General features: G+C 40.0%; 1 protein-coding gene across 1 annotated transcript; it reads left to right on the forward strand.

Annotated features, from left to right (window-relative positions):
- Positions 1-704: 704 nt before the first annotated feature.
- pik3ca (phosphatidylinositol-4,5-bisphosphate 3-kinase, catalytic subunit alpha) lies at positions 705-26,380 on the forward strand. Its single transcript, XM_063500736.1, has 26 exons — positions 705-1,055; positions 1,460-1,534; positions 7,989-8,095; positions 8,330-8,498; positions 8,786-8,912; positions 9,257-9,466; positions 9,836-9,930; positions 10,027-10,182; positions 11,125-11,370; positions 11,722-11,807; positions 12,379-12,484; positions 14,402-14,554; positions 14,688-14,822; positions 16,928-17,052; positions 17,677-17,758; positions 18,005-18,169; positions 18,447-18,550; positions 18,684-18,855; positions 19,001-19,107; positions 19,188-19,309; positions 19,705-19,783; positions 19,957-20,127; positions 20,302-20,419; positions 21,099-21,250; positions 21,358-21,520; positions 21,665-26,380. Exons 3-26 carry the CDS (start codon positions 8,040-8,042, stop codon positions 21,770-21,772), a joined length of 3,207 nt encoding a protein of 1,068 aa, XP_063356806.1. The 5' UTR covers positions 705-1,055; positions 1,460-1,534; positions 7,989-8,039; the 3' UTR covers positions 21,773-26,380.
- Positions 26,381-26,445: the final 65 nt, after the last annotated feature.

A 26,445-nucleotide genomic window follows, 5' to 3' on the forward strand; every position in this document is an offset into this window, starting at 1 on the left:
CTTGGTACAGTCCATTTCCGATGCCACTGCTGCTTCTCTGCTCCTTAACATGGGTGGCAATCAAGACACATTGTATAACTATGTTACACCTCTGTGATACAATCAGATCACCCCTGCTGGCAGAGAAAACAGCCACACTAACTCTGGCATTAAAAATACGAATAAGATGAACAAATAAAACATAAAGAATCATTAGTTTTATTAATAATAACTATAATGGCAATAATAGTGTTTTGCTTGTTTGTTTTATGTCAACAATCATACTATCATCTCTCTCTCTCTCTCTCTCTCTCTCTCTCTCTCTCTCTCTCTATATATATATATATATATATAGTTTTGTTTTTAGATTTTTTTTCTAGCTGTTTTTCTTATAGCTATTTTTTTCTAGCTATTTTTCAGTGCTCTGACTTCCGCTCCCTGTAGACGAAAATTATGCCTATGGTCCACTTTGTAAAAACAAAACAAAAAAGTGTGAGGCATGCCCACAAACACACTAATGTGTCCTATTTTTGTAACTCACTGCGACAATGTAGTGCGATTCTCTAATAGGATCTGTTTTGCTGTTTGAAATGTAAGTGAGTCACACGCCTCATACCACAAATATATGACACCGATAAATCCCACGCAGTTTCACTCTCGGTGCGTGTTTGTGTGTATGCGTGTTTGTGTGTGTTTCATGGGAAGGGAGGAGGGCCCTAGACAGACAGCGTGGCTGCATTGTCGCAGCAGCAAGACAACTTGTCCAGTCGACCAGCAGTTTAGCTGGTCATAACATCCTCAGGTGGAGTCCCCCTGACCGGACAGGCAGGTCTGTCTTTATGTACTGTGTGGCTTATAATTCAAAACAAAAGCGAGCTGATTGTCAGTGCGCGGCTGCTGTCACGGATAGCTGGCGCAGAAGCTGACAGACGGATAACAGCCTGCTTTGACCGGCGCCGGGAGCCACCGTTGGGAACCGGAGGGGTTGGCTAGCAGGAAGGCTGGCTAACTGGTATTAGCCGGGGGAAGCCTTTTAGCGCACGAACACGTCGCTGTGTTGACACCAAGCTATATGGGTAGGTTCTTCCATTAAATTAGCTATATCTGCACCCCTCATTAGACACACGACCCGTTCTTTATATTGGGAATATATTTTTTCCCCAACACGGCTCACTATTAGCTATTAGCTAACGTTAGAAGAAGGGGGCTAACGTTAACCATTTCCAGTCTGGTGTACATTAGTCGAATGGTAATGTTTGTAGTTCCTCAGAGGCGGAATGGTTATAAACGCTGTTATCGAGACTGTGTAATTGTTTTATTTATAGCGTGAAACGTTGTAAAGTAGTTGTCATCTCTGAGCTGTCATTCCCAAACACCGTGTTAGCTAACCTGCTGCTAGGCAGTGTGAATCACTCGAATTGCTGCTGATGCAGGCTGTGTGTTGTTGTTTGTGTTATGATTTTCTCCTCAAACATTTCAGTGACAACGTGAAGATGGATTGAAACATGAAGGGTGGAACTGCCCCATCGTCCAAATAGGAGGGCGTTTTTCTAAGGTATGTTTCACATTCATCTCCCCGTGTCTCAGTCTTCTGTTCACTGTCCAGCAAAGACGCTTTATATGTAATATAGTCATGTCTCCGGTAACTGATAGTTGAATCGGTAAAGCTCACTCTGTAGACTGAGGAAACTAGATGTCAATCACTATTTACCAATAGCTTCCTTTGTTTTGCAGTGTGGTGCAACTGGCCAAACCTAGTGTTAACCACAGAGCTATTGAGCTGATTGTTGTAAAGACCGAGCATATGTTTGATCTTGCCAGCCTGCTGTGGCTAGCCCACACATCTATTGTATAGTTGTGACAGTATTCAAAGCAAGCTTGTGTCTAGGCCAATGTTTCCCCTTGCCCCACATCCTGTGTTGTGAAGAAGCTTCCTCTTTTGTCCTGAAGTGCTTAGCTGCATCCTGATCAGGGTTACAGATCGCAGAACTGCTCAATGGGTGGTTTGTTCTTACTGAGGGTTTTCTATTTTAGCTTGTTTTTGTACATATTCGTGGTGCAGTTCTTTGTAAACAGAGTTTGCCGTTTTCCTTTCTCGTAAACTAGCAGGCATTTTTTTCTCTCTGTCACAAACCTTAAGTTGGGCAGAGAACTTCGAGCAGCTGTAGCATTACTCCATTCAGGGGGTTTCCCCTGTTTCTACTCTTGCTCCTCTTATTTTATAACTTTGATCATTTCGTCCCTTGAATAAACTAGGGCAAAAGCCGACTGGGTGTTTGCAGTTAGGGCTTCTCAAGTGTCGAATTGCCTGCCTGTGGAACTCCAGCTTGCTTCATCAGTATAGTGTTGTTATAAATTTACTTGTATGTTTTCAGTTTTTAAGTTAATTAAAAAATTTGTTCTTAATAATTGAATCACACTGGAATTTATTTATTATACTGCATTTGGGACATGCATGGCTCTATTTTAAATTGATATGAGAATTATCTTGTCTTCCTCCACTCACCGGTCATGGCAGATGCCTGCCCCTGGTTCTGCTGGAGGTTTCTTCCTGTTATAAGGGAGTTTTTCCTTCCAACCATTGCCAATTGTCAATGTATTATTGTAGGATTCTTTATCTTACAAGACCCTGCAGTTTGAATTGAATTGAATTTAGTCATAGAATTTGGATTTTTTTTTTAATTTTATTGTGTGACTTATGTGTTTTGTTTTGTTTTTTTTTACAGCAGTGCTGGTTTGCAATAGGTGCAAAAACATTAACCTGCCATTTAGCTCTCCAAATTTCCAATTGGTATCATACATTGAAAAAGACAAGGGGGTAGGGGGTGAATGTGGCGATAAAGACCTCCCCAATTAAACTCTACCTGCATGTTATGGATATTTCCTGTGGTGTCCTCCCAACAAGTCAGACCCTCAGTACATTTCCAAAGTTGGGCACCAAAAGGCATCTTGCCAGATGCCTCACTCACTCACACCATGTGATCTAGACCCCAAGAGAAATGCTGCAGGCCCAGGCGCCTATTGGGTAGGGCAGTGGGATGTAATGGCAATATTGGTATTGTAAAATTAGATCAAAGTATTGCCTGATAACTCCAGTCTGATGCTCTTTGTAGCTATCACAGGCTCTATTAGCGTTTAGTGCCATCACATTCCTTAACTAACTGTTCTTTTAGAATAAAATGAGCAGTAACAGCTGCTACCTGCTTGACCAATATATATATTTTTTTCTCAGTGAAAAAATTTACTCTTACTACTTTTTCTAAACACTAACTTAACGTTTTAATAAAATCTTTTCATAAAATATAATTTTTTTTCCATGTAGATAGGTTTTTTTTATTTGGGTTTTTTTTTTACTCTCTTCTTCTACTTTCTTTCCTGGCTCAGAATGGCTCTGTCTATGCCTGATGTAGTATTTGTGTTGGCTGACGTAAGTGGTACTTGTCTACAGTTCACAATGGGTCTCATTCACTAATATGTGCATGGAAATGTTCTTACCCTGCACAAAAAATTAGGTGCATGCAAAATCACCATCAGATTCATGACACGTGTGCACCGCCAGCTTTGTTCTTAAAACTCTGTTTGTGTTAGTGAATCAGAGTCATTCCAAATCCACAGGCTTATGCTGCTGCCTGCAATTTGCATACTATCTACATGCTGCTGTATTTCTCTGTTTATATAGAATTAAGTTTACATTTAAGTGAAGTGGAGAGCAGTGGCAGGGGCAGTGTTGTGCAGTAATAGAGAAACCAAGAAAGGAGATGAAAATCTACTGGATATATATATATATATATATATATATATATATATATATATATATATATATATTAGAGCTGGGCCATATAAGATTTTTTCATATCACGATGTTTTTTTCATTTCAGGCGATAACGATATATATCACGATATAAGCCAAATAACTATATTTGTAAGATTTAAATGTGCCGTTGCTCACAAGTAACATGTGAAATAATCACCAGCTTGTCTTGATTTTAATATTTATTTCCCATAATAAGTTCAACAGGGTAGATGTACTTAAGGAACATGAGACTTTTTCAGATAAATAAAGGCAAATATTGCAAACTACACAAAAGGCAGCCACTAAAGCGTTTAAGTTTCAAAATAGAACAAACTAAACGGACTACTAAATTGTCAATTCCACTTAGAAACAAAATATTAATTCTAAAAATAAATCTTAGTTTGTTTTCAGAAGAACAGACAAAATTGACTAACTTTTGTCAATATCAAATAAACTGAGAACTAAAAGGAAATGTTCAATCTCTCCTTGTTGTATAGCTTTCTGAACTTTCTGAATCCTTTATCATCTGCAACTGAAAATAGTTGTGGCTCTCTTTCTCTCTCTCCCTCCCGCTCTGTTCCTGTGCTACTGCGAGTGTACCTACCGCCCCTCCCCCCTCTTCCCAGCGCAAAGCACAAGGCTCGCGTGCGGAGTGACGCGGAAAAAAAGTGCGGGTGAGAGAAAGAAAGAAAAAAAAACCCCACGGCTCGCTATAAGGAGCCGGCTCGCGACGTTTACGTCAAAGATTCGGCTCTAGAGCCATTTCGTTCGCCACCGACACGGGGGGCTGGCTGCTTCCCAAACAACTACACATCATGTGTTGCCAACTCAGTAAGGAAAATCGCTATTGGCTGTCCTAAAAGTCGCTAAATGACGTCATCGCCTAATTTGCATAATTGGTCAGTCTAATGTAATTGTAACGGAGAGAAAAATAACATCGTGGAAGAGACATAAAGTGAGTAAAAAAACATCCTAAATGCATTTAGAGTTTATTTACAAATACAAATTAAATTTCTTTTAGCAATTATTGTTTTTTTTTAATGTCACAATTCCAGTCCTGCTCCTTTACCCGGGCTTGGACCAGCAAAAGTGACCCGAAATAGGCACTCTGGTGGAGTTACTTTGTGTGTGTGTGTTTATTAGTAGTTTTAAACCTTGTGATCCACAAAACAGCATAAGAGTAAAAGAAGAACTGACTGCGTTACAGTGAGTGAGGGAGCAGCGGCTTCGCTCATGCGCGATTCATTTGCAGTTTGGACGCATAGGTGTGAACGTCTCCTGCCCTGATAGCAGTGGGGGGGAGGACTATCCTCCGCCCGTGAGCGCTTTGGCACGGGCGAGGTGCCCACGGCAGCACCGCTGCTTGTTGAGAGTAAGAGCGATACGCGCTTTCACATCAAAAAGTCGTCATAAATAAGTCTACAATAACACCAGAAAAAGTCGCCAGATTTGTCGCTAGTCGCTTTTTAGAAAAAAAGTCGCTAAATATAGCGACAAAGTCGCTAAGTTGGCAACACACATGTGCGGCTTGGCACTTGTGCTGTACGTAACAAGTCACGTGACGTGACGCTGCGGCTGTGATTGGTTCGGCTCTGCGTTACTTAATTTGGATTGGCTGTTCTTCTTTTCTTTTCTTTTTTTTAAGAGAGCAAGAGAGAGACGAGGTCTATTGCAATAGTTAAATTTTTCTATCGAGAAAAAGTTATTTCGCAATACATATCGTTATCGTTCTATCGCCCAGCTCTAATATATATATAATTTTTTTTTTTTAATGCCACACCCAGGGTGAACTAATAGGGATGCTGAATATCCTTTCCCTTGAGACACTCCCTGTGGCTCAGGAAATTAAGAAATGTTTGGACATCAGTGTTGATATTAGAAAAAATAAACTTAAAAAAAATAAGAAACTGATGTAGGACTTGAGTAGCTGATCCGTTGGCCCAAAATGAAAATCTCACTGCAATGCTTAAAATAAAAAATCCAGATTTCCCCGTGTCTGTGGGATGGTAAGAAGAAATTAGACTGTTAGTGGTGACACTCAGCAAATACAGTAATTTTGAATGAGTTGTTTGTAATTCTTAATTCTGATTTTTTGTAAAAGTGTGTAAATAATGCTATTTTTATCATTATTATTTTAAAGATGAGTTTTTACTTGTTCTAAGACAGCAGATCTTCTAATCAAAGTCTGGCGCAGTTCTATTTTTTTTTATTCTTTATGAATAAATTCAGGTATGAAAATATTGATGAATCTGCATGGATCAATTTGCATGAAACATTTATGCAGACAGTTTAGAATTAAAATTTGAACAGCATCCAACTTGTATCTGCCAAGGGAAGGAAGACCCTTTGCATAGAGGCGTCTCAAACACTGACAATGATGTCAAACTGTTTTTGGTAGCTTTAACTGAATCTGAATGAATAGGTCAGCACTGGGTCACCTGGCTTTCCTTAGCCATTGACTGAAGAAAACGAAGAGTTTTAAGCACAGATTGACCATTCTAATCTTAAGCTGACCATGGTGAATGTGTGTCTGAGTGGCTTGGGTGCAGTTACTATGCGGTCATCAGATTTCTGATCTTATAGCAAGTATTGATGTGGATGTGTTGAAATGCAGGGTATAGGCATCTTGTTACAGGGTGCTACAATTTGATGATTTGTGAAAGTGGGATAGAAGACATAGGCATTGTTATTTCTAGGGTTGTGGTGAAAGTCTTTGGCTGGATTTGATCTCTGCCTTAGAGAATCAAATAGACGCTCAACCTTCCTGGATTCCCAGAAGGATATGGTTGATTTTTGCCTAAAACATATTTTAGCAACTTCCAAAAAACCTAAAATCAGTCAGTCAGTATAATTTCAAGTGTGCTCTGGATTTGGAATGTTTTCACAGATTAAACATGCTCTCACACAGCAATTTCCCATGGTTCTTCATGTTTTAGAGTGTTAATTCAAATCTGAATAACTTTGTTAGAACAGGATAGTCAAACAAGAACTTAAAAAAACCCGAACTCATCAAGAAGGTTATATACCTTTTAAATATAATATAAATAACTTTTTGTCAATGAAGTCTGATGGCTTTGAAGAAGCTGTTATATTGTAACAGGTATCACAAAGGACTGGTAAGGTTATTGTTGCTGATCCCTTCCATAGTAGTACATTACTTGGTGTCTGTGCTTGTAGTTCTGTCTATTACGTACCCTTTATAGTCTTAATATACTGACTATAGGGGTATCTCATATAACTCCACTTCAAAACATCTCTACTAACCCTTTCAGGATAGCAAATGGTAACCCAGGCAGAAGTTTGACTTGCTAACAAATGGACTGGAAATTTTACAAGGTGATGCTCTAAATATAGGAGAGTGCAAGACTGGAACAGTGATCAGGAAATGTGACTGAATCCAAACAAAGGTTGTCTCCATGACATTGCTAAACCAAACAGACAGTAATTGAGTAAAAATGTATTTTCTTGTGAGGGCAGGGTGAAAAACCAATGTGACAGGAATGTTACTCCAAATTAGCTTCCTGTATAACAACATAGATGTTTAAAGCTGAATAATTTAATATTTTAGATTACTCTTGCTTTGGGTAAAGGCTATATAGAAATGCATTTTTGATAATATGCTTTATGGGTCTTTGTGATCAACTAGTAAACATTGGTCTATAGTAATGTTGTCTGTAAGGTAAATCTCTATTTTTAAAAAAACAACAAAAAAACAGTTATGCCGGTAATATACTCTCGACTGACAAACTCTTCCAGTTTTTGCACATGCTGTGTGTGCTGCGCTCACAGAACTAGTTTCAGCCCTGCTTTAATGTGGTTGATCGAACATGTTTGTTCTCTTTAACTCACTGAGCACAGCTGAGCCTAAACCACAGTGACTTGGAAGTAAAGCAGATTGAGCAAGCAGTGCTGGCAACCATTCAAGCAGATGTAGCTCCTGTTGGGCCATAACTCATCAAATTTCATGCATTAAGGTGCTTAATGGAGTGTTTAAAGTCACAATGAACGTGCCATGGGTTACCTTGTGTATGTTGCTTATACGCATTTGAACAAGATTTGCCAGTTGGTCATGTTTTTGACTTGATATATTTCATGAACAAATACATCATATAAACTGTATTGAAGCACTCTAGTTGTTTTGATTGGTGTCACCATTGCAACTTGAGCTGAACAGAATTTCCTGTTATTTGCACTAATGAGTGTTGCTCTTTTTCAGGTTGCGCTCTGCAGCTTATCTGTGTAACTGAGCTGGGAGACAGAGAGAAGGATGCCTCCCAGGCCATCCTCAGGGGAGCTATGGGGCATCCACCTGATGCCCCCCAGGTATGACATGCTGGATTGTTCTGTGAAAAGAAATGAAGTTGCTATCACTGTTGTGCACAGAAGGACTTTATTAGCTCTTTAATTTTCTTTATTGGAAATAAAAAAAAATTGTATTAGTATGTATTTCTTTTGTAAATGCCATATCCAATTCCCAAAGAAAGCGTAAGTTGCGCAAAGTAAATAGTACATGAACATTTTGTAATGATGATGTAATGATGATGGGCTCTTCTGCAGGATTCTGGTGGACTGTCTGCTGCCCAATGGGATGATTCTGACCCTGGAGTGTCTCCGTGAGGCCACGCTCATCACCATCAAACATGAGCTGTTTAAGGAGGCCCGAAAATATCCTCTCCATCACCTCTTACAGGAAGAGACATCCTACATCTTCGTCAGCGTTACACAGGTGAGAACTCTCACTCAGTTGAATATCTAAACTCTCTAAATCTGTGTTCCAGTTTTGTGAAAATTACAGGGGTAACCCACTTTGTTTTAATTGGATGGTTTTACAAAAAAAATAAACGTTCATCTTTGTTCAAGACCTTTAAACACATTTGTGCTTTTCTGAAACATCCATTTTACACCTATAGAGAGACTGCTGGCTACCACAACAGTTCATTGTTGGCTTTCATGAAAAACAATAAACGAAAATGGCATATTGAACGCAACCTCTTGTTTTTTCCGTTCCTACAGGAAGCAGAGCGGGAGGAGTTCTATGATGAAACCCGGAGGCTGTGCGACCTCCGACTCTTTCAGCCTTTCCTCAAGGTCATTGAACCAGTTGGCAACAGAGAGGAAAAGATCCTCAACAGAGAGATTGGTGAGAGTTTCATTTTATTCGTTAAGTAGTGACTGTGCTCCAACATTGTTATTAAAAAATAAATAAATAAATGATAAGTCAATTATATTATAATATAATATATCATATCATAGAATATCTTTATATGTGTCTGTTAAGTTAAAAGAAATCTAAGTGTAGCAAAACAGTCAATTTTAAGTGAGTATTTTTTTTCCATTTTACTACTGATTGTTGATAAACCAAAAAGAGTGTGAAGATGCAACAATCTGTGAATTACTCAGAATTTTGTTAGGAGGCAAGCTAAAAAGATTGTCTGATGACTTTTGCTAAAACTTTTAAGCCATTTCTTGTTTCTGTTCTGTTAGGTTTCGCGATTGGTATGCCTGTGTGTGAGTTTGACCTTGTGAAGGACTCTGAGGTTCAGGACTTCAGGAGAAACATCCTGAATGTTTGTAAAGACTCTGTGGAGCTGAGAGATGCCAGTGGGCCCCACAGCAGAGCGCTGTACGTTTACCCACCTAATGTAGAGTCAACACAGGAACTTCCCAAACACATCTATAGCAAACTGGACAAAGGTAGGCAAGAACTTGTGATCCATATTTTTTTCTTTTATTTTCTCTAGGGAAAAACATCTTGAAAATGCAGGGCTCATATGTGTTTTTTTTAAAGAACATTATACATAAAGAAAGCTTTTACATGTGAAATCAAAAAAACAGGAATCTAGTGAGCATTTTAATTTTCTTCATGGTTAATGTAAACTATCCAGTCTAATGATTTATCTATAGCAGTCATCAGGTTTATGTAAGTGGTGTAATGCTATTATATTAGTCATAGTACTCAGATGAATATCCTAACCCTTACGATAGTTAATTTTGTTTTGTTTTTTTTGTCAGTGCAATGGAAAGGTGTTTTATTGATCTATTTTTGTGTCTCTTTTTTGGTAGGTCAAATTATTGTTGTAATATGGGTGATTGTTTCTCCAAATAATGACAAACAAAAGTACACACTGAAGATCAACCACGACTGTGTGCCCGAACAGGTAAGATACCTGAGCGGTGTGTATACCAGCCATACATAAGTCCAGTAATAAATAATACTCACCACCTTTAATATCTGCATGTATGGTGCTCTGCAGGTGATTGCAGAGGCCATTCGTAAGAAGACACGAAGCATGCTGCTGTCCCCAGAGCAGCTAAAGATGTGTGTTCAGGAATATCAGGGTAAATACATCCTCAAAGTCTGCGGCTGTGACGAGTACCTGCTGGAAAAGTACCCCATCAGCCAGTACAAGGTAAAGAGGCATACTGCACAGATAAATTTGACACAACACTGAGGATCCCAGCTGTGCACACAAACAGCCATGCAATTACGTAATCATGAACAGCTGGACTTTCTGATATGTCCAATATTTTTTTTATCTTAACTCACTGTTTGCTGTGTCTCTCATAGCTATGTCCACAAAATACAGTTTATTGAACAGTTTCTGATGCAAAAACTGCACTTCTTTTTTTTCCTGCCCAAATCCTCAATCAGCAAACTTCTATGGGGGAAAAATCCTGGCTGATTGCAGCCACACACACCTAGAGGTGCAACCTGGGCTTTCAGTCAGTGAAATTTGCCCCTATAGGGATGCTGGCAACTTTATCCTGCAGCGATAACACTGTGTGGACTGTGATCGTTCGACAGTTTCTTGTAAACCTAGAGTAGTTTTTATCAAAAGTTTAATCATTTAGAAACATGCTACAAGTGAGTATTGATCTACTTGCATCGTAACTAAGCCACAATAGAATACAGTGATTGACAGACCCATACTGAAACCCTAACACTGAATCAGCCCTGCTGCCTTAAAGGAATAAAAGTCATTTTAATTAAAGAAAAAAAAGGTCACGCAGTCTTTTGGGTCAGTATTTATCAGTAAATCCATTAAAGATCTTTTTATTCTAAGTATTGTAGATATGTAAAATATGTCCATTACTTGTAAGAATTATATTTTATGTCATTTTGCGAGAACACTCTCATAAAAACATGTTTCAGAAACATTCCTTCAGAGAAAAGGTGAAAAATCCAGAAACGTGCCATTTTCTTTTTTCCTTTGCAGTTCCTGGAAAATGACCAGTTGACATCATAGGTTACACCTTGACACTGTGACACTCTATCTGCTCAGGAGCTCTGTGTAGACTTTCTACTAACTGTCCTTCTCTGCGTCATTCCCCGTCTCTGTCTCTCCCTCTAGTATATCCGTAGTTGCATCATGCTGGGCAGGATGCCTAACCTGATGCTAATGGCTAAGGACAGCCTGTACACCCAATTGCCTACAGATAACTTTGTCATGCCGTCATATTCCCGACGCATCTCCACGGCAACATCGTATATGAATGGGGAGGCAGCTGCCAAGTCTCTGTGGACCATCAACGGGACTCTACGAATACGAATCCTGTGTGCCACCTATGTTAACGTCAATATACGGGACATAGACAAGGTGGGGCCAGCTCAAGTGTGAGGGCTGACCTTTTTGTTACCAGACAAACCACCAAAGAACAGAAGTTACATTTTTGCAGTTGACTTAGCAATTGTTACATAAGTACATGAACTGAAACTAAGAATTGCTTTTGAGTAGTTTCTTATGACAGTTTGCAACATCTTACCATTACTTACATCCTGTTAGCAGTCATTGCTGAGATCTGGTGTGAACAGTGGTTCTCAATAAGGGGGAAAGCAGCTCTCATGTGGATTTGTGGAATCCCATTTGTGAATCTGTTTAAACTGCCAGATTATTTTTCTTCTTTAACTTTCCTCTTTGATGTATTTTGCTTTCCCTCTCTATTTATAGATATATGTGAGGACAGGCATTTACCATGGAGGTGAACAGATGTGTGACAATGTAAATACACAGAGGGTACCCTGCTCTAATCCCAGGTAATTGACCAGCCTCTCAGTTCACTATATTGAATGGAAAACCTCAGCAGTCGATGGTGACAGTCAATTTTTGTGCCAGATAAGGAAAATGAATCCTGCTTTAATTCACTTTTGTGTTTTACCGAAGTTTCCCTGTAGACAGTCTACACTACTCATTTACATTAAGCAGTTGGAGGCAGGAGGGTAAGTTAACAGTTTAGCGCAGGATAGTAACATTAAACTGCCAGATTATATTACTGTGAATGCTGTGTTGGTCCTCACTCGCTCTCAAAGTAAAGAAAATTATTTAGATGAATGTATATTGGAGCCTTTGTGTGTTAAAACAAAGACATCTGACATTTGTTTGTGTAATTACATTTTGTTGCTTAAAGTATACTGTGACCTCAGAGAGAGGTGTGCCATTGTAATGTGTGTGAGCATTCATTTTTCTCTGAGATAGAACCTGGAAATAGTTTGGTAGATCTTAGAGATTTTTTTTAAGAACCTTTTTGGAATATAGCTTAAGATGCACCTGAGACTTTATTGTTCTTATATATCTGGACTTTTCTAATTGCTTTCATTCTTGCTACAGGTGGAATGAGTGGCTTACGTATGATATGTACATCCCAGACATCCCCCGTGCTGCCAGACTCTGCCTTTCCATCTGCTCTGTCAAGGGCAGAAAGGGAGCCAAGGAGGTAGGAAAGAACTCCAAAGCTCTGCTTGAGTTCATCATTGAAAGGAAATTGGCTTGCAAAAATAGAAAGTGTCAGTTGGTTGTCATTGTTACGCCTTTTAGTTGGTATTGGTAAAACTGTAAAATTCGATTTTTTTGGGAAACATTAATAACCTGGGTAGTTTAAGGTATTTCTGATGATTACAAATGATTTAAAATAGACAGCGAATCTCTTGCAAGCCCCAAATAAAGGATTTGTGTATTCTTTTTATAATGGTAAATGTCAATAGGCACCTATGTAAATGTATTGGTGGCGTGTGTGTGTGTGTGTGTGTGTGTGTGTGTGTGTGTGTGTTCGTTCATATCTTTGTGGGGACCAAAAATTGGAAGTTTACTATATTTGTGGGGACCAAAGTCCCAGTCCCCACAAGTTTGAAGGCATTTTTGAGACTCAAAATTTGGTTTTACTGTCAGGGTTACAATATGGTTAGGGTAAGTGGCTAAAGAGAGCATTATGTCAATTAGATGTCCCCACAAGATATGAATACCCGACGTGTGTGTGCTTGTGCATTTGTGTGCTTGTGCATCATGAATGAACCTGCTGTGCCCTGTGTGTCAGTTTGTCTGAGTATATGTGTCCACAGTAAATGGAAGCTGTGGTATCATCTTTGGCTCTGTTTAATTACTAATCAGCCGTGGGCACTGTGGTGGCAAAAAACATCAACAGAAACACAATCGGCTGGAGGGACTTTTCCATTCATATAATAGGTGTAGGCATGTGGTGAAAAGTGCTAGTTATTCTCACATCACTCGCATCAGAGTAACATAATAACAGGAAGTGGTGGATTCCAAATTTGTTTTTTCAAATTTTTGTTCAGAAAATCATTTGTGGTGTTTTTCCAAGCTGCAGAATGACCTCTTCTTGATACTTGCAAAGTGGCATTAAAAGTGTTTGTACATGTTGTTTACACCACATGGTGTCTGTGTTTACCGTGTGGTGTAAAACTGGCATGGGTCTGTTTTTGTGCATGTGGCCAATATACCATACTTGCTGATTTTTCTTTCATCTTTCCATCTCCTTCTGATGGAAAAATTGAGGGAAGAGATAGATGTGTGTATGAGTGTTTTTGAAGTGTGTCCCAATGGTGGATAATGTAACACACGCCTGGGGTGAGTCCCGTCTCTTGTTGTGCCAAGTTAAGTTGGGGTCAGGTTAGCGGATGCTTTTTCATGCCCCACCTGAATTAAAGATAAACACTCCTTTTACAGCAGCCCATTGTTCCACAGCTTACTATAAATAGGTGCATTTTGACTGGCTGTTTGCATGTTGTAACTCTATCTGTCACTCTCTCTGTCATCTGGCTCAAATGCTGCCCTGTAGTGAAAATTCACTGTGAAGATCAAGATGTTATCAGAAACGTTTTACTAGCCTTTGTCAGGCATTTAAAAGGCAGCTTTGATGGGAATGATATGGTTAAATACATTGTTACTGAATAACAAAGATAATTTAACCACAGTTGCATTAAAATAAGTATCAACCACATTCACTTACATGTACTTAACCTTTCAGAGTTAGCAACTGTGGCCATTATTTCATTATAGTTATGAAGGCAATTTAAGAGCATCCACCAAAGAGCATCACTTTTGTCTCTCTAACCAAGAATGAAACCTAACCTTTGGTCTGGGTGCCAAGGAGCCCGCCCAGCCCGTACAGAGTTTCAGCAGCATGGATGATAAATTACCAGTTTTAAGGCTCACTGGACCAAGTGTCTTAGTATCCTGTCTCTTGTCTGAACCCCTTTAAGGGCCAAGTTTTCTCACTGTATCATAATTGTATTTAGTTTTATGTGACGTAAACTTTAGTCAGAGTTGTCGTGTGTTAAATATCTCTGTGATTTGAAATAATATACATGCTATTTGTGTTTGTCTTGTTCCCCAGGAGCATTGTCCACTAGCATGGGGTAATGTCAACTTGTTTGATTATACCCACACGCTGGTGGCCAACAAGATGGCTCTGAATCTCTGGCCTGTCCCCCATGGTCTTGAAGACCTCCTGAACCCCATCGGAGTCACTGGGTCGAACCCAAATAAGGTATTTGCATATAACATCTTGTCAATAAATGTAACAAACGAAATAAATAACCAAACTGTAACCACAAAATGAGGAATACGAAAGTATTTCGTTTTATAAAAAAATTTTTTTTTTTAAATCTTTATTTTTCCAGGAAACACCATGTCTAGAGCTGGAGTTTGACCACTTTAGTAGTCCTGTCAAATACCCAGACATGAATGCAGTGGAAGATCACGCAAACTGGACCATCTCAAGGGAACTAGGGTTCAACTACAACCTCTCAGGGCAGGTAATATAAGACTGTAAAAAATGTGTTTAGCTAACTTTAAGCCAACACACTTGGTTGCACATAGGAGCCTTTATATAAGAAAATGTCTTCCAAACTTATCTCTGTGACCAGCATGAGTCTTGCAGGTGTGAACTCTGTAAAGCAGGTCAGGAATATAAGAACTATTAACCCCATTGTACTGGTTAATGGCAGTTGTGAGTTTGCAAAGCAGACATATACTTTAGTTACATGAATATTAAATACAATAAAATATTCACTTTCAGATACACACTGGCAAAACATTTATTTTGCAGTTGGCAGAGTTCAAATATTTGCTTTCTTTTCATATGGCTTATACATAATACTTGTATGTAGATTGAGATATTGAGTCATTTGTTTAAAAGGTCAAAGGTGTGTGCTTTATTGTACTGAGATCGAATTTCTCAGGCCACATTTGGAGGTTGGCTGGGCCACAAATGACTGCAGTGTTGTAGCACAGTATATCCAAATGTGTCTTAGGTTAAAATGGAGTGACGCCCGCTCAGCAGACCAGGCATGGATAGACCAAAGCTGCCTCATACAGGCCTGACTTTAGCATGTGCCTTTTAAATGTTCAAGTCAAAATTTTGAAATGAGATCCAATAACATGGATGTGGACATTTTTTCTAATACTGGGTGTGAATTGACGCTCCAGGAGGTGTCTGTTTCTGATTGGCTCTCCAAAGATCCCTGTTAATTCCAGGTATGAACAGAGCCTTTGTTGTGATCACATGATCCTCACACCATGTAGTATGAGTTGAGCATTCCTCACATTTGATACACACATCATGAATAACTTAGCACATCACCTCACACTATTCACTTCTGCTCACATGCCACAGTGCAAGCACAGATATGTGCGTTGTGCAAGGTCAGCTCTAAATATAGCTGGGCGTTATTCATGTCTATGTTATGTTGGTGTGCAAAAATGCAGTTTAGCTCCACAAAATAGTGCTGCCTTTAGCAAAACATTTGCATGCATTTAACATTATTGGCAGCACAGACACAATTAGGACAAATTATTTTGACGTCAGTTAGGGTTTTCCACTGTGTGAGGGGTTGGTCATGTCGAGCTGTGCTGTGAACAGCTGTAGTCACAAAGTGCTAATGAAGCCCCACTAAACTGTAAACCCACTGAACTCCAAACACACACAGAAACATGCGACAAAAAACCCACAGTCCCCTCCCCCCCTTCAGTTTATTTTGGACATTTATGGAAAAAATATCACTGCTGACTAGATTAAACTTAATTAATTCAGTTATTTCCAATACTTTGCAAGGCGCAGTGTAAGTTAATGTCTTTATTTATTATGACGGTGAACATGATGGCTTGTCTTATTTGATTTCTATGTGAGAGAAAACCATGACTGATGTGTTAAAGTGACAGGTTATTGGAGTTACTGTGCCATGTGAGAGGATGTGAACAGTGTGAGCTCATGTTTTATTCATGATATGCGTGTCAAGTGTAATAGCGCCCGTCTTGTGCTATGTGATGTGACGTTAATATCGCTCATCCAGAAAAAGAATGAGTTGTCTGCAGTATTTATTAAGGATATTTGTTGATGACTGGACGAAGGGCAAAGCCAGTTTCCAACAGATTTTATGCTTGTCTTATGAATGTGATGAAGGAACGAAGGGAAAGCTTTAATTCAGGATTAGAGTTCATTGTTGGGGTCGTATAAAAGTCTGAGTCTCAAGATGAATTTACACTGTATGTGGTTGTGCTGTGTTCCAGCTGCACTCCAGCTCTGTCTCAGTGTTTAGTAGAAACATTTCACAACTAATCTGTCATTTTGCAGCTGTGCCTCTAAAATATTCTGTTACTTTTCAGACTTTTTCTTGTTTTACAAGCATAAAAACACAATCAGTTCATTTACACATGGAGCCACAGTGAATATGATACATTTTTGTTGCTTTCTAAATTTTATGTGATGACTCATTTTAAATCTCAAAGCTTTATCGTGTTTGCTGGTGTTGTAGTGAAGGTATTTTATAACTGCGTTAATAGCTTGTTAATTGCTGCTACCGTGTTGAGTCTAATGTAAAAATGTAGTGTTTGAATGTGTTTTATTTCTGGTATGTTTTAGAGCAATCGAGTGGCCAGAGATCACGCCCTCACAGAGAGTGACACCGAGCAGTTGAGACAGCTGAGTAACAGAGACCCTCTGTCAGAAATCACTGAGCAGGAGAAGGACTTTCTCTGGAGACACAGGTACCCTCTCAACCAGCAAATATGGCATTACGCTGTGTTACTGCATACTTTATTTAGGGCCAATGCATCCATTGCTACAATTAAATGTAGAGTACTCTAAAACCCCAACTGGGATCGACTCACCATGGTTTGCCACAATTTTTATGGATTTTCCATTAGGTCAGTTGGTACCAGGTACTAAAATGTGTTGTCATCACACTGCATGCAACCAATTAGCTGGTCAGTGGTGTCACTCGATGAGTCATGAGAGTGTCTCATTCATGAAAATCAAAACGGTCATTTTTGAAACCCAGCAACGAGGGAAATGGCTACAAAAAACAACGCTGTGGTCCCCGAGTCTGAGAAAAAACCACAGACCAAGCAGCAGGTATATTTTTGCCTCGATGTCCACCTTTGTTGTAGCATTCGTCACAGGACTCTCTTCCATGTTGCTATAACGACAACCACACACATTAGGTGGTACTCAATTGTATTGGAAAACAAGTTGATCCAAGGCGAGTTGTCGCAGCCATGGTGAGTTGTTCTGAGCAGGTTCTAATGGAAAAGGGGCTTAAATGGAAAACAAAGCTGGTTATGAATGAAACTCCAGTCCAATGCACAATGTCAATCCTTTTTTTTAAACAGGCACTACTGCATGAACATCCCAGAGATCCTTCCCAAGATCCTTCTCGCGGTCAAGTGGAACTCCAGAGATGAAGTAGCACAGGTAATTTCCTGCCACTTTCTCCTGCCACATAATTGTCTATTTCATCTCAGACAAAGAATATTCAAGGATGTTTAGTTTATGTACACAGTTAGACTGAAACTGCTTTTGAAAATTGTCAGTTACTTTGTACAAAGCATTTCTTTGCATAATCACCAACTTGTAAAAAAAAAAAAAAAAAGCTTTTCACTTAAGTAAGTGTGTTACTAATGAACACAGCTTCATCATTCTTGGTTTGCCTGTCTCCAGATGTACTGCCTGTTGAAGGAGTGGCCGTCTATCCGTCCTGAGCAGGCCATGGAGTTGCTGGACTGTAACTATCCAGACCCCATGGTCAGGCACTTTGCTGTACGTTGCCTTGACAAATACCTGACTGATGACAAATTGTCCCAGTACTTGATCCAGCTTGTGCAGGTAGGTCCAGTCAAGTGTTGGATCTGTTGAATTTTAAGAACTGATAAATGGAAAAACTGGGGTAAAAAGGAAGACACCAAGTATGTCTGGAATCTCATTACTGGAGTTCCTCCTTTCAGCCTGTGTATTTTTTATTCGTCCTGTTCTTCTTTGCTAAAGACTTTCTGGTCTGTAATGCCTCGGGTTGTATTTGGTGTTCAGTGTACAGAGACCCCGTGGTGGGAATGCATCAAGGACTGCTTCTTATTCTTTTCTTTCAATCTTTCCTCTCTTCTAGGTCTTAAAATACGAGCAGTATCTTGACAATCCCCTAGCTCGTTTTCTCCTCAAAAAGGCCCTGACCAATCAGAGAATAGGACATTTCTTCTTCTGGCATCTCAAGTGAGTCAGCATTCAGACTACTGTTTGTTTTTGTTACATGTACCTTCCTTTCACTGTATCCCTCCAGAAGGCTTAAAAACTTATCTTTCCTCTCTGCTTCTCTCTCATTTTTCTCGATGTGGCTTTGTTGCAGGTCAGAAATGCACAATAAAACAGTGAGCCAGAGGTTTGGGCTGCTGTTAGAGGCTTACTGCCGTGCTTGTGGCATGTACCTAAAACACCTCAGCAGGCAAGTAGAGGCCATGGAGAAGCTCATAAACCTCACCGACATCCTCAAACAGGAGAAGAAGGATGAGACGCAGAAGGTAATGATTAGGACAACACATGGATACTTGTTTTCTTTTACATGTCAGAACTGCTGCTTACAGTATAAGGAACATGCTGTGGAACTGGTTCCTCATCTGTGTACATTTTGGCTTTTTTGTGGTTGTGCATGTGTCTCTCATGCAGGTCCAGATGCGGTTTCTTGTGGAACAGATGAAGAGGCCAGACTACATGGATGCCCTGCAGAACTTTACGTCTCCTCTAAACCCCGCGCATCAACTTGGAAACTTGAGGTCAGAAGCAAGAGATTATTTTGTGTGTGTCTGTGTGTGTGTCTGTTCAGTAACTTGAATCTTTTTGAATTTGTTTACAGGTTAGATGAATGCAGGATTATGTCGTCAGCAAAGAGGCCTTTGTGGCTGAACTGGGAAAATCCCGACATCATGTCTGAGATGCTCTTTCAGAACAATGAAATCATCTTCAAAAATGGAGATGGTAATGCTAACACACAGAAAAAGTCATTTACACTGACGACACTTTGAGCAACACTACCAAATTTCCATTAATATATTTTGAGAAAATTAGTGGAAAGTTTTTAACGACTGCCTACATTTTTAGCTGTCTCTCGGTCCTCCTCCTTTTGTGATAGCTTTGTGAGAACTGCTCACACTTTCTGGTTTGTTATATGAAGGCTGCAGCATGTTTGGATAACCCTGTCCTTAATGTTGCTGATTAGAGCATGCAGAGTTTCTTGGCGAGCTTTGTCTATTATAATTGGAATAATTGATCCTTATATTGTGTACTTGTTTCATTTGTAGGTATCCAAGGATGCAATTAATTGTCTCTATTGGGTGTGTGTGTGTGCGCGCGTGTGTGCATGTGTATTGTAGACTTGCGCCAGGACATGCTGACATTGCAGATTATTAAGATCATGGAGAACATTTGGCAGAATCAGGGACTGGACCTACGGTACTACTTTATTTCTCTCCTGTTATTGCTTTGTGTGTGTGTGTGTGTGTGTGTGTGTGTGTGTGTGTGTGTGTGTGTGTGTGTGTGTGTGTGTGTGTGTGTGTGTGTGTGTGTGTGTGTGTTATCCTTGTGACCGTGCATTTGGCTAAGAAGAAAATGTGTTTTGTCTTCAGGATGTTGCCCTATGGCTGCTTGTCATTAGGAGATTGCGTGGGTCTCATTGAGGTGGTTCGTAACTCCCACACCATCATGCAGATTCAGTGTAAAGGAGGCTTGAAAGGGGCACTGCAGTTCAACTCGAATACTCTGCATCAATGGCTCAAGGACAAGAACAAGGGCGAGATGTGAGTTTTGTCCTGATACTTTGTGCAATGTCTCCATTTGGCACTAGTGAGCAGTGTCCGATAGAGAACTTTTAGTTTGTGGATAGACATTATTTGATTTGATTTTAGCCATGTACTCATTTGTAATTTCTCTTTAAAAATCCAAGTTAATTGTGTGTTTGTGTGCTTTTGCAGGTATGACATGGCTGTAGATCTGTTCACAAGGTCTTGTGCTGGCTACTGTGTAGCTACATTTATCCTTGGGATAGGAGACAGGCACAACAGCAACATTATGGTCAAAGATGATGGACAGGTGACTTGAATTTGCACACATACGCAGCAGGGCTGGACGAAATATTTTAATATATATGTCAAGAGAGACAAATATGTCAGGAAAGGCATCCCTGTACGTTTTAATATCCATATTAAGCGGGTCTTGTCTAGCATTCCTTGTCTGGAGGGGAAGAGAGACGTGGTTTTAATGTTATTTGAACTAGGTCTTTCTTTCCTTTTCTGGGACACAATATTTGGTATAAGTGTTAAATCTTAGGCCTATTGGGACACTTTAAGTCTGATTTCAGTAACTTGGCATCCGTTTTAACAGTGGCTGCAGCTTTGTGCAGCTGCTGTGTGGCTCTGTGTGATGGCAACTCTCACAAACTCAACAAAGAGTTCCTCATTTTCCAGAACAGGGGCTGGCATGGCCACTTTCCTTAATGCTAGAGTTACACTGGAGACAAACAGTTGTTGGAAACAGTGGAACAATCAGAGTTATTGGTCTGTGAGCAATGAACTTGCCACTGTCAGTCAAAGCGACTTTGGTGCATCAAGCTGGTCATAAACCAGCAATATGATGGTATCAGACCATTAACAGTTAATACAGCCTGTGATAAATCGTAAAAATCGTTAACTTGGTGCTGGATTTGACCTCAGAGGAAGTTTACTTGTTAATTACTGACTTTCTCTGTTGGTCTTTATTTGTTCTTCTTCAGTTATTTCATATAGATTTTGGCCATTTCCTGGATCATAAGAAAAAGAAGTTTGGCTACAAAAGAGAGCGAGTGCCCTTTGTTCTGACGCAAGACTTTCTCATCGTCATCAGCAAAGGATCCCAGGAGTGCGCAAAGACCAAAGAGTTTGAAAGGTACTCCAGTAATGTGTTTGTGTGTTTGTTGTCTGGTCACTTCCTCAATACCATACGAATGTATAAGAAGATTCACTTTTGTTAATCAAAGTCTACAATCACTTTAGGTTTCAGGAGATGTGTTATAAAGCCTACCTAGCCATCAGGCAGCACGCCAACCTCTTCATCAACCTGTTCTCCATGATGCTCGGCTCTGGCATGCCTGAGCTGCAGTCATTTGACGACATTGCCTACATTAGAAAGACGCTGGCACTGGAGAAAACCGAGCAGGTAAACGTGGCCATTCTCTAACCATGTTTTGTTCTTTTAAAATCTTTTCAGCCCCACATTTGGCTTTCTTAAACTTCTGAATATGTGTTTTGGATGGTTTATTTTCTAATCTTTTATCTTGTATTGTTTTTTTTCACGCTGCAGGAGGCGCTGGACTATTTCATGAAGCAGATGAATGATGCTCACCATGGAGGGTGGACCACCAAGATGGACTGGATATTCCACACAATTAGACAGCATGCACTAAACTGATGCTGCAGACAAACCCAATCCACCAGTCCCAGCATGGAGTACTTCACTCAGACGCAGCAGAGTCTTTCTAGGCTCTTCTCGTTTACAGCAGACATCACAAATGGCTCCCCGAGGATGGATGCTTGCAGCTTGATCTGTTTTTTCTTTTTCTAAACGAGGTTCTTGTGTTTCTGTGTTTTTTGGGTTTTTGTTTTTTGTTTGGTCTTGATGATGCCGTCCGAGTATCCGCTGCCTGTTTCAGGGTCTACATGGGAGCATTTTCCTGTTGCTGTGGAGGTGTACCCACCATGGCTATTATGCTTCCTCTGTATTTTTTTTGAAACCACAACAGGAACAAACTGGGCAACCAAGGAAAGTCTTATCCTTTTACTCCATTGCTCAGTGATAAAAAACAAAACCCGGAAAACTCAGTGTAAAGATGACATTTTTGCCAAGGTATAAATGTAGCCACACAGTTCAACCTGCTGCCCCCTCTGCTGTATTAGTGCTGCACACTCTTCACCTAGAATGGAGGTTGTTTTTTTAAATCTTGTCACCCCTGAGGAGCTAGTTGGCACAAGAAATAGTCTAAATTAGCTGCGGTTTGTTGTACAGTACGGGATAACTGGTGCACGGGAGCCTTTATGATGTCTTCCCCCATCTTTGTGGTGAAGTCGCCCCTTCGCAGATGATTTGGAGTTGTCTCTCCTTCCTTTGAACTCCTTGTGTGGAAATGTCAAGGTTGCAAATCTGCAGGAGAGTCTTTGAGTTGTTTTGCACGGATCTGCGGGCCTCCACCCTCCACCCCAAACAGCCTCATTGAGTCAGCACTTCACCCCAGAGATGGTGGTGCAGCTTTAGACTCTTGCATAAACTTCAGGGTGATGATGCCTCTCCATCAAAAAAACAGCACTTAGAGAATAATATACAGATTTATTATGACTTTTTAAATTTATTTATGTATCTAGTTTCTTTCAGTTTCAGCAAAAGGCAAAACCTGAACTTGACTCTTCAGAAACACGGTATTTTTTTTTTCCATTGTGCGTGTGTGTGTGTGGCCGTGTGTGTGTAAATATAATTGAGGTTGAAGCATCTGTGTTACATGTTTGCAGCTTCACACTACCACCAGTGCTACCGCTTACCTCTGTTACTTTACCCCTCAATTTTCAATTTTGTTATATTCACAAAGTAAGACTGATGTTGTTGTTTTGGGGGGGGGTTAAGCTTTTTTTCCTTATATTTAACATCTAATTTGGCCTTACCCATTTCGTTGTGGCTAGTTTACAGCCCTACTTGGGATAATTTGTTAAATGATGCAAAATGGAAAGCGTTAAAGTGCCAATCTCACATTTGAATAATGGGACCTCTGGCTGTTTTTTTTTTTTTTTTTTTTTTTGGCAAGCAGAGGCCCTGGGGAATGTCAAGTCTTCCTCTTGATTAAATGCCTTGGCATCACAGCACAACACTGCACACTGTTGAGCCCTACAAACTCTGCCTAAGCAAACCCTGACAGCACTAAGTCAAAAAGCATGGCAGGCTTAGAGAATGATTTGACCGCGGTCCTTTTGACCTTGTTAGACTGGCGGGTCTTGACACATCTCTCATTAGAAAGTTGCTAAAATGTTGAAGTATATTTTAAATTGTGCTTTTGAAACGTTTGATTCGAGGCTTGCAGTCTTTTGCCAAGTGGAGACACTGAATTATGTTGGTTTTGTGTTTTTGTTTTTTGGTTGTTTGGGTTTTTTTTTTATTTTTTTACATTTGAAAATCACATTGAAATAGTAGCATGAGCCTCTCGAGGGGGAAGTTAGTTATGAGATGAAGTCCTCAGAAATTCAGCTGGAAGCCTCTGAAAGTGGGCGCTGGCTCAGCAGATATCGGATCGACTCCTTCAGTTGTGTCGTTTATCCAGGTGGCAGAAAATGTATTGAAAGATGAAAAATTTAAACAGATTGTTTGCACTTTGGGGCAGCTTGGGGTCATGTGATTGGCACAATGAATATTCATATTAATGCTCAGTTTGTGTGTACAACCCAAGACGTGAAAAAAAGGTATAAAACCGTTTTGGGTTGGGGGTTTTTTTTGGGTGGGGGGCCTATGAGATAAGAAGAAGAAGTGTTAGCAGTGTTACGTGAAGCAGCTTGGAAACTCTTGTTCCGTAGTGTCTTTTGGGCAGGCCGTAGTTGGTGGAACTCACGGTGTGCTCTGCTAAGGAGAGAATGTATTATTTTACAAGAAATGGAGCCTCTCACGGTGCATGTAGGAAAGACACTTGGACACTACAGTATGAGACCCGGCGTGTCCGTGGGGAAACAGTCTGCACTTTGCCGCTTCAACTGCTGATTGTATAGAAAAGCCAAAGTTGTGTTCTGTCGCGATGCGGCGCGCGCACGTGCGTCACATCATTGCAGCATTAATGGCTAGAATGTATTCAGTCGCTAACATTGATGACTCATCTTTTTGCATCAGTAACGTGTTTCTATCCCTACACAGCAGGTGATCAGCACAGAACGCATTCCTTTGTTTTCTCTACGTGCCAAATCAGACAGCATCGCTGATGTCTGCAAAAGCTAATGCTTGAACAGCGTCATGCAGTGAGGCATATTACAGACTTTTACAATTTAAAAAAGCAAACAAACAAAAAAAAAAGACAAAAAAATTGGGGTATGCACTTAAAGAAAAACTCTAGTTCTCAATGCCTTTTTGTCCAGAAGGACTCTATACGAAGAAAGTTAGCCTAGTATGCATGCAGCATAACCAGTATGTATGTATGTAAGATGTACATTTTGAAGCAGCATTAAGCAGTATGTATGTACAGTTACAGTCTAGCCTTTTTTCTATGGTAGGCTTCATGTGTAGTGTTCTCTTTAATATCCATGTACTCTCCAAACAAAGTGTGCGAGCGTGTGCGTGCTCCGTTCTGTACAGGTTGCAGAGCTTCATTGGCGGGCTCCAATGAAAACCCTACACACTGTATGTATGTACATGTTCCGTGTGTCTGTGTGTGATGACACTAGCAGCGAAGGTGTCTTTAAATGTTTTATAAATCATTTTCTCTCTCCTGGCTGGTTGGTGCCAGAGAAGAAAAACAAACAGACACACACAAAATGCTGTTTTTTGCATCGTTTGCAAGGAAACATAAATGAGGGTAAACTTAGGAGCTTTTTTTTTTCTTTTTCATAAATCAGTCGTTTTACTTGAAGCACCATGAATCGAAACCACAGCTGTATTTTGTCAGTTTAGATTTGAGGTGTAGGGGTCTGTGTGTGTTGTACCGATGGCTGAAGCATTGTGTACAGGTTGCCTGTTTGACACCCTCAGTAAATGTTAGTGATGCCGCAGAAATGCATTTTCAGCTAATGAAGAACTAAAGCTGCGCTTGAGTTCAACTTTTCTGAGATCAGGTGGCAGCTTTGACGTCACAGGGGAAAATGTAGGAGGAAATGTGGGCGTCTCCTTTAGACCATGCTCGTTTAAAACGTCTTCTAATCCTTCAGCTTTGGTGCTGAAGTGGTGCAGTACCTCTGCAGTAACTGTTGCACTACCATTTTCTCCCTGAACCGATTTTTTTTTTCTTTCCTTTTAACCATCACATGGCTCAGCACAGGTTCAGATTTACAAATCATGCCATCACAGGATCTGATTTCTCTCCATTTGTTGCAGTTTAACTGTATGATTGGGTAATCTGCAGGGGACAGAGTATCACAAAGATACATCGCTGTTGTTTTGCAATCTTGCCCAATCAGCTGACGTCAGAGATGACTGTTGGTTGTCTTTAAACCCCCTATGTGTCCAAAGAACCGAGAGCGGAGGGAAAATGGTTCACTGTGGCCATAACAACACAAACACCAAGCAAATGTAAAAGTCTGCAGCCTCTGTGAAGACTATAGTGTACTGCTTCTAATCTGAGGTGTCTCTGTTACTGTTCCTATTTGTTTACTTGGTGTTCATGTTATTGTGTCCACCATCTCTATAAATGTATGGATCCCGATATTTAGAAATGAAGCAACGGCGGTCCCTCTCTCTCTCAGTGAATTGAACAGATGTGGAGGAGTTTGAACCCTTAGACTTGCAGGGAATAAAAATATGGACAAAATATGTGAAATATTGATCATTTATATTCAATTTGGAGGTTCAGAAGTGTCTCAGACTCTCACACATATTGGTTACATGCTCTGTGGTTTCATGTTAATACTTTTTTCTTTGTTTTTTGGTATGCAGTACTAATATATTTCCATAACATACCATGTTGTCAGAACTCTAGCCTATACTATGAATGAATGTACGCTGGGCCAATGTATTGTTACTCACAGCCTACCTGCATGATATTGGGTGAAGCTGAATACTCTTCCTGCTGCATTTTTTTTCCTTTTTTTTATATTGTAGTCTAATAGGCAGCCATACAGACATTTATAAATGAATGCCTTAAGTTTGCTAGTTTCTAGGACAAGTTTTCCCTCACAGTAACCTGCGTTTTTATTTATAAATGTATGTTGTGTTTTGTTTTTGGGTCACTGGTCAAAGAGTAAAGGTTTGTACCCCGACTGACTGACTTACTGACTGACCGACTGACTGACTCATCATCTGAGTGTTCTGTGAAGATGTACAAATAAATTTGTTAAAGATCGACCCAGCTGTTTTTGCTCTCACACTACAAATCTTGCAAAACATGAAAATTTTCCACCAAACTTTAA

Source organism: Pelmatolapia mariae, linkage group LG17, assembly GCF_036321145.2.
Source record: "Pelmatolapia mariae isolate MD_Pm_ZW linkage group LG17, Pm_UMD_F_2, whole genome shotgun sequence".
Lineage (NCBI taxonomy): Eukaryota > Metazoa > Chordata > Actinopteri > Cichliformes > Cichlidae > Pelmatolapia > Pelmatolapia mariae.